Below are 17,604 nucleotides of genomic sequence, written 5' to 3' on the forward strand. Positions count from 1 at the left end.
GTGTTAAATAAGTATAATTGTTTATAGTTACTGGAGAACAAAGGTAAAATACATGGTCGAGCAAAGATAATAAAAGTAAGCTAAGTTGCCCAGGATGCTTGAAAGGAAGGCACAATTTTTTTTGTTACAATATGTTGTTTAGTTGTCTGCAGAAATGCAATATTGTATGGGTGTGTGTGTGCATGATTGAGGGAAGATTTAAAATTTGCTGTGTTCAAGATATTTTTATGAATGAACCATTTACACTTAATTTTCTTCATTTTGTGGATGTCTTTCTGCCCCTTGTCCATTAATGAAAATAATGCAAGGAAAAATTAATTCATAATACACAAGCATGACCATGTTATGCTATAATTTATAACATAGCAACTAACCAAATTTTGCAACTTTTGCATGTTGAACTTTGCATGAATGTTTAGTACATTAACATTGATGCTTGCTCTAAACTGTTATCATGGTTGATGGAATTTATCAAGATAATATTACTGTTCATCGAGTCTTAATTTTGGTTACTATTGTTTTTTTAGAGAAAAAGCAGAGATAGAATTATTTATTTTTTTCTCTCATATTCCACAGACACATGGCAAAGAGTACTTTGAAGAAGTACTAAGGTCCGGTAATAAGGAAGAGGTATGTAAGGCAAAATTCAACTAGAATGATGATACGAGGGTGGTAGCAGTGTGGGGAAAAGACAGTAGTACTTGAGATATGCTAAAAGTATCTTTTTTTAGGAAACAAGTATCATCATGCATTTTGTAAAGGTAAAATATTCCTGAATGTCATGCATGCCAGTGCACTTAGTGATGAGGTTATATATGAAAACCAACCTGTAGCCTTGTGTTGCCAAAAGTAAAATCAGCAATTCAGAAGCATCAAAAGTTTTTCAGCATGTCCAATAGTATCAATGTTTGTGAATTGAATGGTGGATAATTATGTTTTCTTTGCATGTTAGTGTGTTTGTAATTTACGTTTATGACTATTTTGTAGTGAGATATGTTGTACTTTTGTATTTTGCAATTATTGTTTTCTGAAAATGACACCACAGAGATCAAGTGCCCACAATTCATGCATGTGGAGTTCATTCATTATCATAAGTAAGGTAAGGGCTAGCGTATGTCACTTAATTTTGTGGATTGAGTACGTTATCCTTTAGAGAACGGGATGTCTGGCCTCCTGTAAGCCCCTCAGGATGGGGGGTTTTAAAGCATGCACTATTCAGATGTGCAGTTCTGCACAAAAAGTAGAAAGAAAAGCTACTTTCCATAGATCATTGAGGTTGTTTTTGTTTTGTTCTCAAAGAATCAATATTCTTGCAGGAAGGGAAATTTTAGTGTCCCCTTTCCAAAAAAACCCAATCTGAAGAATAAAAAAATTTAAATTTTACACCAAAATTCCTTACAATTTGCCACAAGCAGGAGATGAGGCAAAACCAGGGCTGGCTCGGTAGCTCAGTTGGTAGAGCAATGGCACTGTATACCAGATCCCTGGTTAAGCCTGCATTTTTCACTGGAATTTCTACACAAAAGTTCATATTTTGAGAACACCTGTGGCTCTCACAGTAAACAGAAGTGAATAAAAAGATTGTAAAGTGTATTACTGTTAGGGTTCCACGAATGTGCAAAGTTGTGTTAATGATTGTTCAATAGTTCATTGAAAAATATTTAGTGTGTTGTACAGTTACCAACCATTTTTTTTTTATTTTGTTGGTTGCTAAGTAGGTGCCAAATGGGTCAGATGAAAGTAAAAAAAGAAAAACATTTTTGGAATTTTTTAGTTTGTTTTTTAAATTTTTAAAAAGTTACATTTTTTGAAAGAATGGTCTTTTGTGGTACATAAATTTGAGTAACTAGGTAAATAGCCTGTTGTTAAACTATAGCCTACTTAGGAATAATTTGTAACACTACTTTCTTGCTATTCCACAATATATTTTGATATTTTTTCAATGATAAACTTTGGGACAATTTCAACTATACTTAGCACAATTGTAGGTACATAGTAGTGTCACATTTTGAAATTCTTCTATTAAATTGGGATAAATGTGGAGACCACGGGGGCTTCCTAAAAAAAAGGGATTTATTGAATGAATTAATTACCCTTTTTATCTTCTAATTGCACCTGTTGTCCTCCATCGTAACCATGCAGTCTAAGGCATCGTGCTTTGGGCTCTGGCTATGGTATGCCTACAGGTTTGAGTCTCCTGGGGAGCATAACAACTTTTCTCCTGAGATTTCGGGCTGTATGTGGTACCAATAACCACCCACCATTGTGAGGAAATTGGGGAGCTACGAATGAGTAGTGTAACCTGTTCATGGAAACTTACAACAACAGCTAGGGGTTTGTCATGTTGACCACATGTCACCCCGTAACTTGTTGGATGTTCTCCCATCTTGGCAGGTGAGAGTGAAGCTGGCAGTCAGTAGGTAAGCACTGGCTCTCATGGGCTGTTGCACCATGGGTTATTTAATTTCACCTGTATTGACATGACGTGTCAACATTGTGAAAGCCTTAGACGTTCCATCCAAACAAGAAACATCAACTCTCTGCAATGAATAATTCTCATTCTATGAATTTCTAAAAATATTTTTGTGTATTTGAAAAGCTTGTAGCCAACTAGAAAATTAAACCACCTTTTGATAACCATCCAAATCTCATATTGTGTTGTAATTCAAGTATATCATAACTACAGTGCCCCCACTTTTCGCCACTTTTGCCCCCACACTATGCTAAACCTTATCTACAAAGGGAAATATACTGTCTTTGCCCCCCAGTTTTGGCACCTTGCCCCCCTTGGTTTTTGAACCCAATCGCCGCCACTGCATACCTACAAATGTCAGTGAACAAGGAAGACAACTGAAATATCGTGTGTAGTTTGGAAGATATTGAATGTTAATTCCTGTCACATGGTGCTAGTACATGTATGGATCAGATCAACTTTCTGCTAAAGGTTATAATTTGACAAATATACATATTAAGGAAAGGTGGAAAATTCATATACAGATGGAAAGTGTCATCACATTTTGGGAGAATATTTTCATTAATGAATGAATTTGTGTTCTGGTGAAAGTTAAGACAAAAGGTGTGTATTGTACTCAATTGTAACAGAAAATGTTTAATCAAAATCCAGCGCACATGCATACTTAGTCACCCCCTTTCTCAGTCTTACTGCATTAGGGAACAGATGTTATCTTTAAATATGCCGTAAGACATAAGTAGTGGAATTGAAAAAGTTGGCAATACCAACTGAGATTTCTTGGAAAATCAACACAAATCCACGCAACCAAGAAAAATACTTTCATTGTTCATGTTCCAAACTTGCATGTTTACACATGTATATAATAATTATAATTTAAATTATCCTGTATGGGTAGTGTGTTGCAATGCAACAAGAACCTGTGAGCCCCTGGATCATCATACATAATATTTTTTTTTTCAAGAGAGAAAACATTGAAAATAATCACTATTTAATCTTAATCTTTAATCCTTCCTAGTATACTCTTATGCATGTTCTGTGTTGCTTACTTTATTTGTATTGTGCTTAGTGCTCTTTCATAAACCACACATTGTACACTAAATTGTCGCTCCATGTAATGGAAAATATTAACCGATACAAGAACATTTTGATCTGTTTATATAATATATATGTTTAGTGGATTGAATGTTATGTGCATTTATTATTATTTACCTCTCTTTTGGTTTGCTTTTATAAGTTTGATTGTGCTTTTGCATTTATAACAGTAGAGTACGTACAGTGGAACCCTGATTTTACATTTTCCTGCATTATACATTCAATCTTGATGATCCCAACATAGCAAGATGTTATGAAATTTTCCCCAATTTTACATTTTTCTGCATCTTCAGGTTTTTCAGCTTGACCACGTGAATAATGTAAAAATTGAGGTTCCTCTGTAATTCGTTTTCAAGAAAATTCTAGACCATTCAGGAAAAAGCACTTAATGTCAAAAGATGCAATTTTACAGCAGATTATTATTTATGTTTATTCTTTTAATAACAAATATTATAGACATGATATTCATATTGGATCATCATTGCTTAGAATCTTTTAACATGCCAAGTATAAAATTATACTCATAATATTTTATATTGATTCAGTGTGACTTAAATGAAAGCAACAGAAAATCACAGTTTGTGACTGTTGTGCTTTTTCCCAAACACTCTAAAATTGTGCAAATAGATTTAAAGTTTGGCAGTGGAATATCTTTCAGTACATATAGTAGTGAGTACTTGTGTTCATGAGAGAGCAGTATTTTGATCTCATTTGAATTAGTTTTATGGTGTATATGATGCAGATTGGCCATTTCATGTATCTACATCACTTTTTTTAATACTGCATTTAGGATGCAAGTGACCACAAGTCACTGAAAATGTTGGTGAATAAATAAATAAATAAAACACTGATTGTAACTGGTTATGAGAAGAAATTACATCTCACAACAATGAACCATCTTCTCTTTTTCTCCACAATCCCAGCTCCTAGTAGTGAACAATAAACTGGTAGGTTGCATTGGAGAATACATTTGAATAGAGAACGTTATATTAATTATTTGAACATTGCATGGAGATTAAATGAATGGCTGTCTTCTGCAGCCTAGTAGATAATAGTGTGTTCTACCAATCAAGAAGTTTGAATTGTAGGCAAGGCATTTTTTTCCTTGTTTGTTAATCAGTTTGTCATTTTTTCTGATTGTGATTAGCCTAACATGATAGAAAATGAAATGATGTGATGAGCTCCATGCCCCAGTTGCCTTTCCCTCCAGGGTTACCCCCCCCCCCCCCGGCAAACTGTTGATTGGAGGCTGGATGAGCTCCAGAGCCCCTGTATGCAGAGACATTGCTGGTAAAATTTTCCCCTGAGATCACCCATCCTGGGAATCATGTCCTATTTTTTAAGAATTTAATAACTCTGCAATACATTCCCTAACAATGTTGTAGCATTTGTCATCTTAAAATTTTGTGTATTGGATATTTTGCCAGTTAGATTGTAAGGAAAAATATCAGTTTTTTTAACCAAATTTCTTGTCTATTAGTAACATCTCCCTCAGCTCAAATTCCAAAATAACAGTTTGTCTCTAGATACTGCCAGTAATGTTTCTGCCTTTTTGTAATGTATGCACAACACAGTGGCATATTCTAAAAATTTGACCTGGTTTACCACAACAATTCTTATTTTAGGATATATTTATTATATATTAATTAGATATTATAGAAGTAAAACACCAATGCAGGCATTCAAGCAAAATACAAACAGAAGTCTGACAACTTCAACATTTCCAGCAATTTCTATACATATGAAAAAGTTGGTTTACTGGTGGTAAACCAGATAACATGGGAGAATATGCCACTGGCAGGAGCTAAAAGTTTTGCAATAGTAAGTGGAACCCATTGCCATGTATTCATTTGAAATAGATCAATCCTGATTATTCCACATTCCTTGAGTTTAAATAAACACAAACACATAGCCTGAAAGTAAACCAGCAGTTACGAAGCAATCCTGCTTCCACGGTAAGCTTTCTAATTAGTGCTTGGTAAATTTCTGCTACATTTTACATAAGTGTCTTTGTTTTGCATGCAGTTTAATTTATGCTTTAGACAAATTGCCTTTGTTTCTACATCTGATGATATACAATTATAAATTTACTAATTAATATTCTTTACTGTTGTCCCTAAATCATTACATCCGTGTACAGTGCAATTCAAAAGTCAGCCAACCCTAACTTTGAGTGACTATAACGTGAAACTGGGAGAGATATTCATACTGGGTTTTCTGCATTATAAAGCCTTGTCCATTGATATATTGTAAATACCTTTGATTGCCACTTCATTCCATACAGGAGATTTTAGAAATTAATTGATGTCTGAACCCAATATATTTTTTTTACCAGCATGACAATTTGGTGCGACGAAAAGGGATAAATAATTATTATGGGCCATAATTCAAAATTCTGTGACTGTCACTTGATAATCTGTGGTTTATGACCAATAGAGGTCATGTGCTGCACTTGGATTTAGGAATAGTGATTTTATGATTGAAGTGAAAATTTACATTTTAGTGGCATATAATCATGGATAGCAACACTAGCAGTCCAAAATTTTCTCCTCAGACACACCAATAGACTGACTGTTAGCTGAAATTTAAGAAAAAAATAAACTTTTATTCTAAAAATCTATTTGCATATTATTATATTTGTGTTACTGTTTGAGATTAATATAATGGCCACCATTCTTTAAGCATTGTTACTTTTAAGCTTATTTTTGCTTAAAATAAAATCATGCAATTAGAAATATGTAAACTAAAGCTAGCATATATGCAGTTTTATCTTCTTATTTTGATGTAAATAGTGTTTTGTTATTATTTTATAAAAAATTAATATACAGAGGGGATTTTCTTGTACAGTGCATGTCAATGTGTGTGCTAGTGACACAATACTTATTACTTACATTTTTTAACTATTTGCTAGGGGAGACGATTACAGTATTGAATTCTATTCCTCCCACATTATAATTTTATTTTCTTTACTTTGCATTTTCCAGCTTATGCTAGGAGTATTTAGTTACATGTAAATATTTTCTTCTGTTCAGAGATTAAGATTGAATCAAATCATTTTGAGGTTTTTTATCCCATATTTTTAGACATGGGGAGGAACATAAGAAAAGTTTAGAGGGAGTTGCCTTTCCATGCCATTCTACAAACAAATTGATCTTGATCCCTCCTATCTGCACAAAAATTGCAGAATATAATACCTGTGATCTTATGAAGTGTCCTGATTTACAGAATACCCCCTATTTCTTTAATATATTCAGATTTCATTGATATCTTTGATCTGTGGAAGATGGAGATGTCAAGTGAATCTAGCACAAAATCAGATTACCAATTTGAAATACTTTGAACTTTTTTTGGAACGTACATACTACTATGATTTTGCTTATTTTGCAGTATTGTTTGCTGAATACCTTCCATAATTTTTACCATAGTAACATAACATTTTTCAAATAACACTTATATTAATGGAATTCTTTAGTTTTATAACCTTTCCTGTTTTTTTTGCTTTTAACACAGAAATGAAGATACATTGAAACCATTGGTAAGGGTTTTCCCCAAGCAGCTAGTTGTTTTGAAGTGTAACACTGTATTTAATACAATATTTAAATTTTTATACTTAAGCAGCATGTCAGCTTTTATAGTTGGTTTCTTTCCAAATATTACTTTTATTTTTCTAGTAGAGACTAAGCAGAACATGCAGCAAAAGTGATTTTCTATGTCTTTACAACATAATATAATTTTTCTTTCTGGAAAAGTCATAGTGCTAAATTAGTATCCAACTTTAAGTATGTAAGTATTTGTATATTTTGTTTCTTGTATGATTGTAGCATTGTCATCTTGTGGTTAAATTGAATTCAGACTCACTAATAGTAATTTCCTTCCTATTAATAGTCATTCATCTAGTAGAAGAGAGAAGAGAATTGGTGCTCCATTATTTTATCTTCAGTTATTCGCAATCTATATTTGAGAATAACATTTTCTAAGTCTTAACTGATATTTTCCAGGGAAATGTTTATATCTTTCGGGCCTTACACCAGAACCAATGACTGCAGATGATGACTATAAGTTACTTCAGTATGGTATAGGTTTCACTAATATGGTATCACGTGCAACAAAAGGAAGTGCTGATCTGACAAGAAAGGAAATCAAAGAAGGTATGTAACTGCTGATAGTGGAGTTACTTTTGAATCAAATACTTTGACTGTAAACTAATTCTTTTGCCACATGTAAAATCAACAAAAGATTGCTTAAGATGTTCTCTGCAACGTTGGTCATAATGACCGAAACTGGCACACACCATCACACCATGTTGGTCATTGTGATCAAAACATGTGACTTGACTTTGTTGTTCCTAGCGTGCCATCGGTCACGAGTAAAACAATGATGTGCATATGGCGTGACCGACAAGGTGTGGGGAGTTGAGTGCACATAAAAGTGTTTTGGCTGTTCTATTTTTTTTACAGGAAAAAGAAGCGAAATTGCAAAATAAAGTCCAATAACCACTTTGGCGCAGGAGGAAAAATTAGAGAAATCACCCTGGCAGAGAATGTGTTAAAAATGAGAGAGGGTGTTATTTTGTGGTTAATTCCAAGGGGGTCGAGAATAATCCTGAAATGTGCATGCGTGCATGCACGTCACACACACTCAGAAAATTGGTTTAATTCTGCTAAGAATGTTTGAAAAATTAGCAAGGCAACAAGGACACTTAAAGATTTGCAGTCTTCCATAATTGGCAAAATACATAGTGGAACCCTGTGTTCCTGGAAAACTAAGGAAGTAACAAAGTTCTCGACAAGACATAGACCCCAAACCAAGAGGGTAGGAAATAGTAAGAGAAGGTTGCTTTGCTAATTGTGGTAGTGGCTGGCAATGCTTGGACAATGTTGAACGGAATTGGCTTTCATGTAGATTTGGATGTGTTGGTTTCATGTGCACCATAGTTACATCATCAGTTCTTATGTATCTGCCCCATACAGCAACAATAAAATATGACTGAAAAATATTTTAAAAAATATTTTGAGGAAACACCATTTTATATGATATACTGATCTATTACAAGTACAACTACTCAGTGACGGCCGGCGGCTACTATGATGGGTAGTGCCAACGTGATCAAGAAATCGGAAAAAAAATAAACTCTGCAATGACCCCCCCCCCCTGCCCCCTCCTTATGGTTGTACCACTGGCCAAGGTGTTTAACTTCTTATTTATCCTTGTTTGGTAACGTGGAAAACAGTGTGTGTAATAAATAGTAACACACTAATCTGATTCATCTTCACTTGCTATCCTATCTTTTATACACTACAGGGCACTTCCCTAAAAACACAACAATTACAGGAGGAAGGGAAAAACAAATCCTCTCACCTTCTCCTCCCCAATGCACATGTATTCCAACTGAACGTCAAAAATATCCTAGACATTTGTTGCAAAAGAATGTCAAAGGACTCGCATCATTATAGGATTTTTCTACTTTATAAAAAATATAGAAGTCTGGATGGCCCTATCTTATATCTAAATGTTCATTTAACTTTGGATAAATACTATGTTCGTTTTTTCAAAAGTAGGCAGAAAAGTAGACAGTACCTTTCTCACAAATTACTTCCCAATGGGTCTTACAAATCAGTCATATTTAGCGACTTATCTCTAAAGGTGGCAGCTATGTCCCTCGTGCCAAGCGAAAATAGGCTCATGGCTATCCCCCTCCCCTCCCTTCACCTTGTTACATACTGAGACTTCTTCAGACCTCTGCACGTGCGTCAACTTGGTTAGCCCAGCTCTTGGACAGCTCGGACCATTGCCTCGTGAGGGTACAAAACAGCTGGCGATGCTGCATGGAGGTTGGGGTAGTCGTCAGCTTGACTGATTGAGAGATTCGAATCTCCTTGTATGTAAATTATAAATGTATTAATTTAACAATACCTTGGTGAGATATGAGTTTCTTCTGAGGGTAGTGCCATGGCACGGCGGCTCTGCCCTTTGAGCCGCTGCTGCAACTACTTACAATTTCCTGATGAATATAATTATTTTTTTGCTCAAATCTCAGTCATGAAAAATTCCTAGTATTTCAACAAACTAGTATTAACATTATAATTGAAATAAGCTTAAATTACAAACTGGGGAGGAGGGGCTGTTTGAGAGAATTTATAAACATTATTTGGGCTAATGAAATTATTGAAAATTACAACCACATCACATTTTATTTATATTTATATTTTGTTTCTACAAGAATAACCAGTTGGATATTGTTGAACTTTTCTTCTGAGTACATGAGGAAGGAAATTATAAAATCCAGTTCTTGCAAGACCTTCTGTGACACATACAAGAAAAGTGAGAGAGCATAAGAAAGAATGAAACATACGGTGATAGGAAGATAGATGAAAGAAAGGAAAAGAGAAGATAGAAAAGAAAGTGAAGTGAGAGTAAGAAAGAACAGAACATAGGGATGCAAATGAAATGGTGAAAGGAATAGAAGAATAGACTCAAAGAGAAAAAGAATGGCACAGAGAGTGAAAATTGAAGGGAAAATGTTATGTAACATTATTGTAGAAATTCTGGTGGTACAAATTTTCCTTTGACTCCCTTTATCGGTATCCTTGGTTTTCATTGTACTTCATAATATTTCAAACAATTTTATGTATCTTATATTCTTTCACTGTTTGGGAGAAGGCAAGATGTCAGTAAAGGCTTTATCTTCTCTGTTGGTGGCAAATTATATGCATGGTTGCATTGCTTCAGTTGGTAAATTATATTTATCATAAATAAAGTGTGGTGTCATATTACTTTGAAGTAATATTTCTTAGGTCAAAATCTCTACCTGGAATATGGAGTGCTAATAACTGACATCTTAATATTTCACTTTTTTCCATAAAAGAACCTGTTCAACTTGTTTCCTTTGATGGAAGCTCACATTTAAGACAAGTGTCAAAATACATGATATTTGACTCATGATTTTTCAGGAATTTCTGATATGCAAGCAGTAGTTTTACATGTCAAACACTAGCTGCAAGGAAGGATTGGAAAGTGGAATGCTTGTCTGTCATCTTTTTCCAAATTTTGTACAAATTTCAAAAATCTACCCACATTCTTGAAGGCTGTTCCATGTTGAGATTTTGACCGAAATTTTGTAATAGGTAACAATTTATTTCCATGTATATCTTTTAGTCTTTACTTTTCATGATTGGCAGGGAGTCAAGTGTTGCTGGAGAAGCTGCAGAAGTTTAAGCCTAAGATAGCTGTGTTCAATGGAAAGCTCATTTACGAAGTATTTTCTGGGAAGAAAGACTTTACTTTTGGAAGACAGCCAGATTTTGTAGAGGGTACTAATACGGTGAGTATTGCAGCATGCAATGAATGAATAAAATGAAAGCCTTTGTACTATTAAATATGACGTTGTCTGTTCAAGAAAGAATTGTGCATACTAACCTCAACTAAATATGGTTGTGGTCCATTTCAAAGTAATTTCCTCTGGTTGAAATTCACCTGTCCAAAATTTGCTGCCACTTCTGAAAGATGTGCAAAGCCTGTCTTTCTGCTTTCCTCTAAGAACCACTTCTGCAGCTTTGACTGCTTCTTGTGTTCACTTAAACCTGTGTCCCAGCTGCCAGCCTCCGTGGCGGAGTGGTTAGCAAACTGCTCTACAATGCCAGAGGTCCTGGTTCCGAATCCTGGCCTGGGCATTGGTGTTCTTTGTGTGTCCGTTCATCAATTTCATCATATCATCACTCTTCCTCATCTTTGTGATTATCCAAAAGTGGTAGAAAGGCAAAGTAAAATAAACCAAATGAATCAATCTGCGTCCCAGCAACTTCTTTTGAGAGTTGAATAAAGAAAGAAGGGAGCTAAATCAGGACTGGTATGGTGGGTGTCGAACTGGCATCTCATTTCTTGGGCCCCCGTGATGGAGTGGTTAGCACATTGTGCTATGATGCCAGGGGTCCCAGATTCGAATCCCAGCCTGGGCATGGATGTTTCTGAGTGTCCATTCGTGAATTTTGTCATACCATCACTCATCCCCATCTTCACAATTAGCCAACAGTGGTACAAAAGCGAAGTTAAATAAACTAAATCAATCAAATCAGTCAATCAATAAGAAGTGATTGCCATCATCTTCCTTTAAAAGTTTTCACATCTTGCCTTTTTACATTTGGAGAAACCACAGCCTTCATAAAAATATAGCTTCACACACCTATCATATGCATGCATCATCATTTCTTACACAACCAAATTTGTTATCCCTGAACAAACCCAGAACTTCAATGGTGATTGCTGTTCCACAGTAATATTCATGACACACATAAAGGCAATCGCAAACAGAAGTTTTCTCAGAGCCCAAACCTTGCACCATCTGATTTCCACATGTTTCATTCTATGGTGCACTTCTTGAGCAACAGACAGTTCAGTTCCATGGAGGATTTGATGAATGGCATTACATAGTTGTTTTACATGAAGGCCAGCCACATGGAATCGGCCAAATGATTTCGTCACTCTGCAAACAACGAGAAGGACCATGGATGCCAATGGACTGTACTTTCCAGAATCGGTACGAATTTGAATCACCCCAGTATTTAGAAGACAAAAATCCAACTAAGTTCTTTTTGAACAGAATTCATATGGCTTTATGTATTTTAAAATGGTAACACTGTTGAACCTTGTTTCCACGTTAATAAAACATTAAAATGCTGAGCAAGGCAAAATTTATTGTATATAAAAAATATACACTAAACATGTAACGTTTCCACCCTCTAACAGGGTCTTCTTCAGATGAATCTTTAAAATGGAAAATAAAAATAATTAACTTCCACCGTGAAACAAATCCATTTAATCATAAATGCAAAGTCTAGCCTACTATATATAAGGGTTGCCCAAATGAAAGCGAGAGACTTGTTTTTTTTCTGTAATTATTTATTGGTTGGAATATATGAACATACAGGAAGTAAAAGTGATCCATGGGTGACATATCCTCTACACATAGTCACCTTGTCTGTTCAAGCAAGTGTCCCAGCACGTCACAAGGGTATGGATACCCTGAGCAAAGAACATCCATGGTTGACTGTGGAACCAATCTTCAATGGTTTCACGGACCTCAGCATCGTTGGCAAACCGGCAGCCCTTCAGATGTTTTTTTAGTGGCGTGAATATGTGGTGGTCACAGGGTGAGAGATCGGGGCTGTAGGGAGGATGGTTAAGGACTTCTCAGCGGAAACGCCACAGCAGATCACAGCACACCTTCTGCCTTAAAAAATTGAACTGCTGCTTGCTGGGTCCGTTTGGATGAATCCATGTTGTGAACATGCTTCTGCACATGTAAACAACACACTGCACCGTCAGACCATACCAGGTGTGCATATGATGTATGCTTTCTTACATACAATGCCACCTACCAGAGCAAACGCAGAGCTCTGCGTAGTTAAGCTACGACACTACGACAAAAGTCTTAGTTTCATTTGGGCAACCCTTTTACTATACTATTCTATTCTCTTCTTCCCCCCCCCCCCCCGTTCCCACCAGATAATTAAACATTCTCCTGAATGTCAGAATAAATGCATAAGTTTTCTTTTCTTTTTCAGTATATGTGGGTAATGCCTTCTTCTAGTGCTCGATGTGCTCAACTGCCACGTGCTGCAGATAAGGTTCCATTTTATGCGGGACTCAAAAAATTTCGGGACTACTTAAATGGCATAATATCTGACATAGAAGAAACTGAAGTTGTGTTCACAGACTCAAAAATCAAAACTTATGAAAATTCTGAAGTTAAGGAAGAAAATAAAGATGATCACTCATTTTATGGTTATGGTCGTCTGCCAAGTAATGGTGAATTAACAGACTTAAGTAACGCAATACCAGTTGCAAAAATGGACGACCAGCCTGCTCCAGGGAAGAAGAAAAGAGGAAGACCAAAGAAGATAAAATCTGAAGGTGGTGAAGATAAGAAAGAAGTGACTGAAATTCAAAGTAAAGAACATAAAAATGGTGAAGCACCAAAGAAAAAGAGGGGGAGACCAAAGAAGATAAAATCTGAGGAGAACAATGTTATGTCTAATGGGCTTCCAGATCATACCAACTCTTCAGTACCATTATCTAATTGTTTTTCACCTCCGATGCATTCCCCGACAAATTTCTGCCAACAAACCTTTTCACCCTCATATAGTAGCCAATCTCAACAGTATAACTCTCAAAATCCCTCCCAAAGTCCCTCATCCACGCATAATTATCATCAGTCCCCCGTACAATCTCATCATTATAGTCAGTCGCCTCAACCTCCCTCGCAACCATTTACTCATTCAGATTTATCCTCAGAGATCAGCGCGGCGATATCTTCAGAGCACAATCTGGGGTCACCTCCTCCAACCTCGCCAAGTCTAGGGCCACCAGACTTTGAGCCTCCCACCAGCATGCCTGAAGATACCAGCGACGGCGCTCAAAACACTTCCAGTGTTGTGAAGGATGAATCTTCCGGTGATAATGTTCAGAATCAAAACGAGTGTCATTTTTCTAGCCCGACACCACCAAATGACACTCCAAACATGAATTACCAGAATTACGGTAATTTTTCTGCTGATTCTGAAACGAGTTCAGCTATTGGATACTCTCAGGGTTCCACTCCCGACTACAATCCAAAACGAAACATAAACCAGGATGTTTCTTCCAAGAGTTTATCTGGTTTGGAATCTCTTGTAGATCAAATTCCCAGCATTGCTGATGGTGAAACTCCACCGCATGGTGCTGTTGCTAACAGCAGTAGCGGAGAGCAATATGATTCCAGCCAAACTACTAGTAGTCAGTACAATGAAGAATCTGCCTACCTTGCAGGATATCCAAGCAGCTCTCATTATAGTGGGTCTAGTAGTAGTAACGCTGGCAGTTATAGTCCTCATTATACCTCTTCAAGTACAAATTACTCTGTTAGCACCTCAAATAGTTACAGCTTACATCAAAGTAGTGCAAGCATGAATTTTTCTGTAAGTTCGCTAGCCAATAGTAGTTCATCTGTAAACCATGATGTTGCAGGCCAAGTTTCAAGCTCCTTTTCGGTAACTAGTCTAGCTGCTTCTAATTATAGTTCAATGAACTCCTCCATGAATTCATATTCAAATTTAATGGGAACTCCTCACCCAATGGGTAGCCACATGATGGGTGGCACCAACAGCATGGGGAGTGGCATGTTCGCAGGGACAGGACCGATGGGAAGTAGTCTTGTCGGTGGTCCTGGCATGGGAGGTGGGATCATGGAACGAGCTTGCGGCATGGGTAGTGGGATGGGTAGTTCTATGGGTGGCATGGGAAGTGCGGTCGGGTTACCTAACCCCATGGGAAGCATGAATATGCCAAGTTCATCTCTACCATATCCATATAGTCAGTATTCCCCCAGTGCATCGTCGTACACTGGAGCACCTGGGAGTGGTTTCCCTTATACACCAACTCATAGTTTACATATGCCTAGTCCAAATTACCCGTATCCTTCACCATATTCTAATTCCCCATATCCTCAGGCAGGATACCTTCAAAATCACGTGCTTGATCGAATAAAACAGGAACGAATGGACATAGGCTTTGGTGGATTCTGAGAATAATTAGTGTTGGTAAGGTGAAGAAAAGTGAAAAACGATAATTGAACAATAAACATTATTGGAAGTTATTGTTGCCAACTTAGGTGCATTGTGTATGTACAGTAGTGGGATGAAATAGAAGGTTGATTGTTTGCTGACATACAGACAGATGTGAATGTAATCCCAGTGTTTTTGTTGTATTCTCAACTTTGTACTCGATAGTCAATTTATGAAATTGAAATTGTTGGGATGATGGTATGGTTTCAATCTGATATAAGCTCCTGTTAATCGCGTTTATGTCAATCTTGGGAAGAACCACAACTTAATATTTCAGTTCTTACCACTTGACAGTGAACATGTTTTTTAAAAGAAAAAAGTATAAAAAAACTGCACAGGGTAAATGAGAGTGATAACTTGGTTAATATTTAGTGTTGAAATGTTTTTTCCAAATCTTGAGTAGAAGGTTCTGTGTATTGTTGCTTGGAAGGTTCAGAAAGAGACTTACATGCATTGAGAGATGCATTCCCTGACAGTATTGAGAGAGGATCTCAGTTACAGAATCTTGAAAACTCAATCTCTTCCATATATTTAATCATGAAGTTTTAATTTCTACATACAGAGTTTTGTTTGTTTTTATATGCAGTCAATAACAGTTTTCTTCAATGAAATTATTTTATATTTCAGTGTTTTTATCAGATCTGTACACTGTACAATATGGTGCACAATGTACTATACTAACTCAAATTTTTACATTTTAACATGTTTAAAAGATTTTCATACTCTTTAAAAACCCCTAACAGTGCATGTGAGGCATAGTTAGTATATTGAAAGGTAACTGTCACAGTATTACATGATTAGGTATTAAAGTTGTGTTTAATCTGTTTTGAATGTTGATATTTTTATGTTAAACTAGTGCTGCCAAATTCTTTGAATGGCTCTCATTGTTTATTGTGAATAGTACAGTGACTTGAATGCTTCCCTTTCTGTAGAGATTCCCAGGGTTCTTGCATGGCAGGATTCTGCACAATCCAGGGAAGAAAGTTTCCATTGTTAATAGCAGCAGCTGGGTAAGTGGAAAGATGATTTTCTTTCATATTTTGGAACAGTCGATGCCACTGTTGGAGGCCAAATAATCTCTTCAACCTATTTTTCTCTCTGTATCTTGTACATAGTTTTCTCTAGTTGGTTAGAACCGAGCACTGCTGTGGCTGTTGAACTTATCATTGAAAACCTTGGCCGGCAGTGAAAAGGCTTAAGGTTTGCCATGATGATGAACTTGTTCAGAATCCTGCCAGAGTTCGTAGGCATGAAGATCCTGGTATCACGTAGGAATAATATGACTGATGCAGCAGTATGATATCAATGTATGGTATGCAGGTACTTTATTGTTTGAAGAATCTCATATTGAGACTTTTGCATCACATGAATACCCTGATATATTGACAGCTTGCCTTATGAACTGGGACGATGTTATACAGTGGGAACCGTCCATTTCACTTCTAGAAATCAAGTCATTATCAGAGAAAAAAAAAACCTCTTTGTGATCCCAGCTCAAGGTCACAGTGTCAAGCTCGAATAGCGTATTCGGACTTTACTAGTTCCCAATGTATCCATGGCTTGTTGAAATGGTATTAGAAGGGTTAGAATTTTATTACCTTTAACGTTAAAACTCATGTATCCATATCACTTAACAGAAGTTATGTTGTACAGGTTACCAGTGAAAGGCATGCTGTATTATGGGGAAAAGTGTTCTAAATAGTGTATGTTATATCGTGTTCCTCTCATTTCATTATGTAGTATGAAGAGGAGAGAATGAACTGATGTGTTTCAATAACAGCAGGTAGTAGCTGATCTGCTCCATAGCATGACTTGTAAAGTAGCTGTTTTATACATTGGGAATAAGAAGGCAGACCAGCTTTTACCTATGTAACAGTGACTTCTTTAATCACGCCTCCCCATGTTCTCCAGTGTCATATCTCTGGCCATCGTTTCTTGGTCAGCCAATCGGTACAAACTTGTCATTTTGCTGTTCTACGTCTTTCATTGCCCCATGTCAGATTTTGTTCTTTAGTGACTTGTATTCCATACTGGTTGTTTCACAGTTTGTTTGTTAGTAGCGTATGTGTTGTGATCATGGAAAGAATATAAATGTGTTCCTATAAAACTGTATTTAATAGTTTAATTCCCTTGAAACTAGACCCTCATTTGTTGATTATTTAATTTTCATTGAGAATATTTATAGTGATATAGATCATGATATTTAGCAAAGTATTTTCAGTTTTCTTTTTCAATTAATAAAGGCATTTTATTTTTCTTGAAGTTGAAACATTCTAATTTGCAGTAGCATACTAGGTTTATACTTATTATTTATACTGTGGTGTTTTGAGACAAATCTTGCCCTTGATTTGATAAACTTGGAGAAACTTCAATCTAACAATTAGAGTTTTAAATATAACTTTGTATAAATCAAGGTCTCTGCAACAACCTATGTTAACCACT

General features: G+C 36.1%; 1 protein-coding gene across 3 annotated transcripts in view; it reads left to right on the forward strand.

The window, feature by feature from the left end:
• Positions 1–17,322, forward strand: part of LOC145983866 (uncharacterized) — a 44,116-nt gene extending 26,794 nt beyond the window's left edge. For all 3 annotated transcript variants that reach the window (XM_083116928.1, XM_083116930.1, XM_083116929.1), the window contains 3 exons: positions 7,564–7,713; positions 10,744–10,886; positions 13,126–17,322. In XM_083116928.1, coding sequence (XP_082973054.1) covers positions 7,564–7,713; positions 10,744–10,886; positions 13,126–15,123 — 2,291 coding nt within the window. In that variant the 3' untranslated portion in view covers positions 15,124–17,322. The remainder of the gene's footprint in view (positions 1–7,563; positions 7,714–10,743; positions 10,887–13,125) is intronic.
• The last annotated feature ends 282 nt before the right edge of the window (positions 17,323–17,604 follow it).

This window comes from Lepisma saccharinum, chromosome 2, assembly GCF_977018435.1.
Source record: "Lepisma saccharinum chromosome 2, izLepSacc3.1, whole genome shotgun sequence".
Taxonomy (NCBI): domain Eukaryota; kingdom Metazoa; phylum Arthropoda; class Insecta; order Zygentoma; family Lepismatidae; genus Lepisma; species Lepisma saccharinum.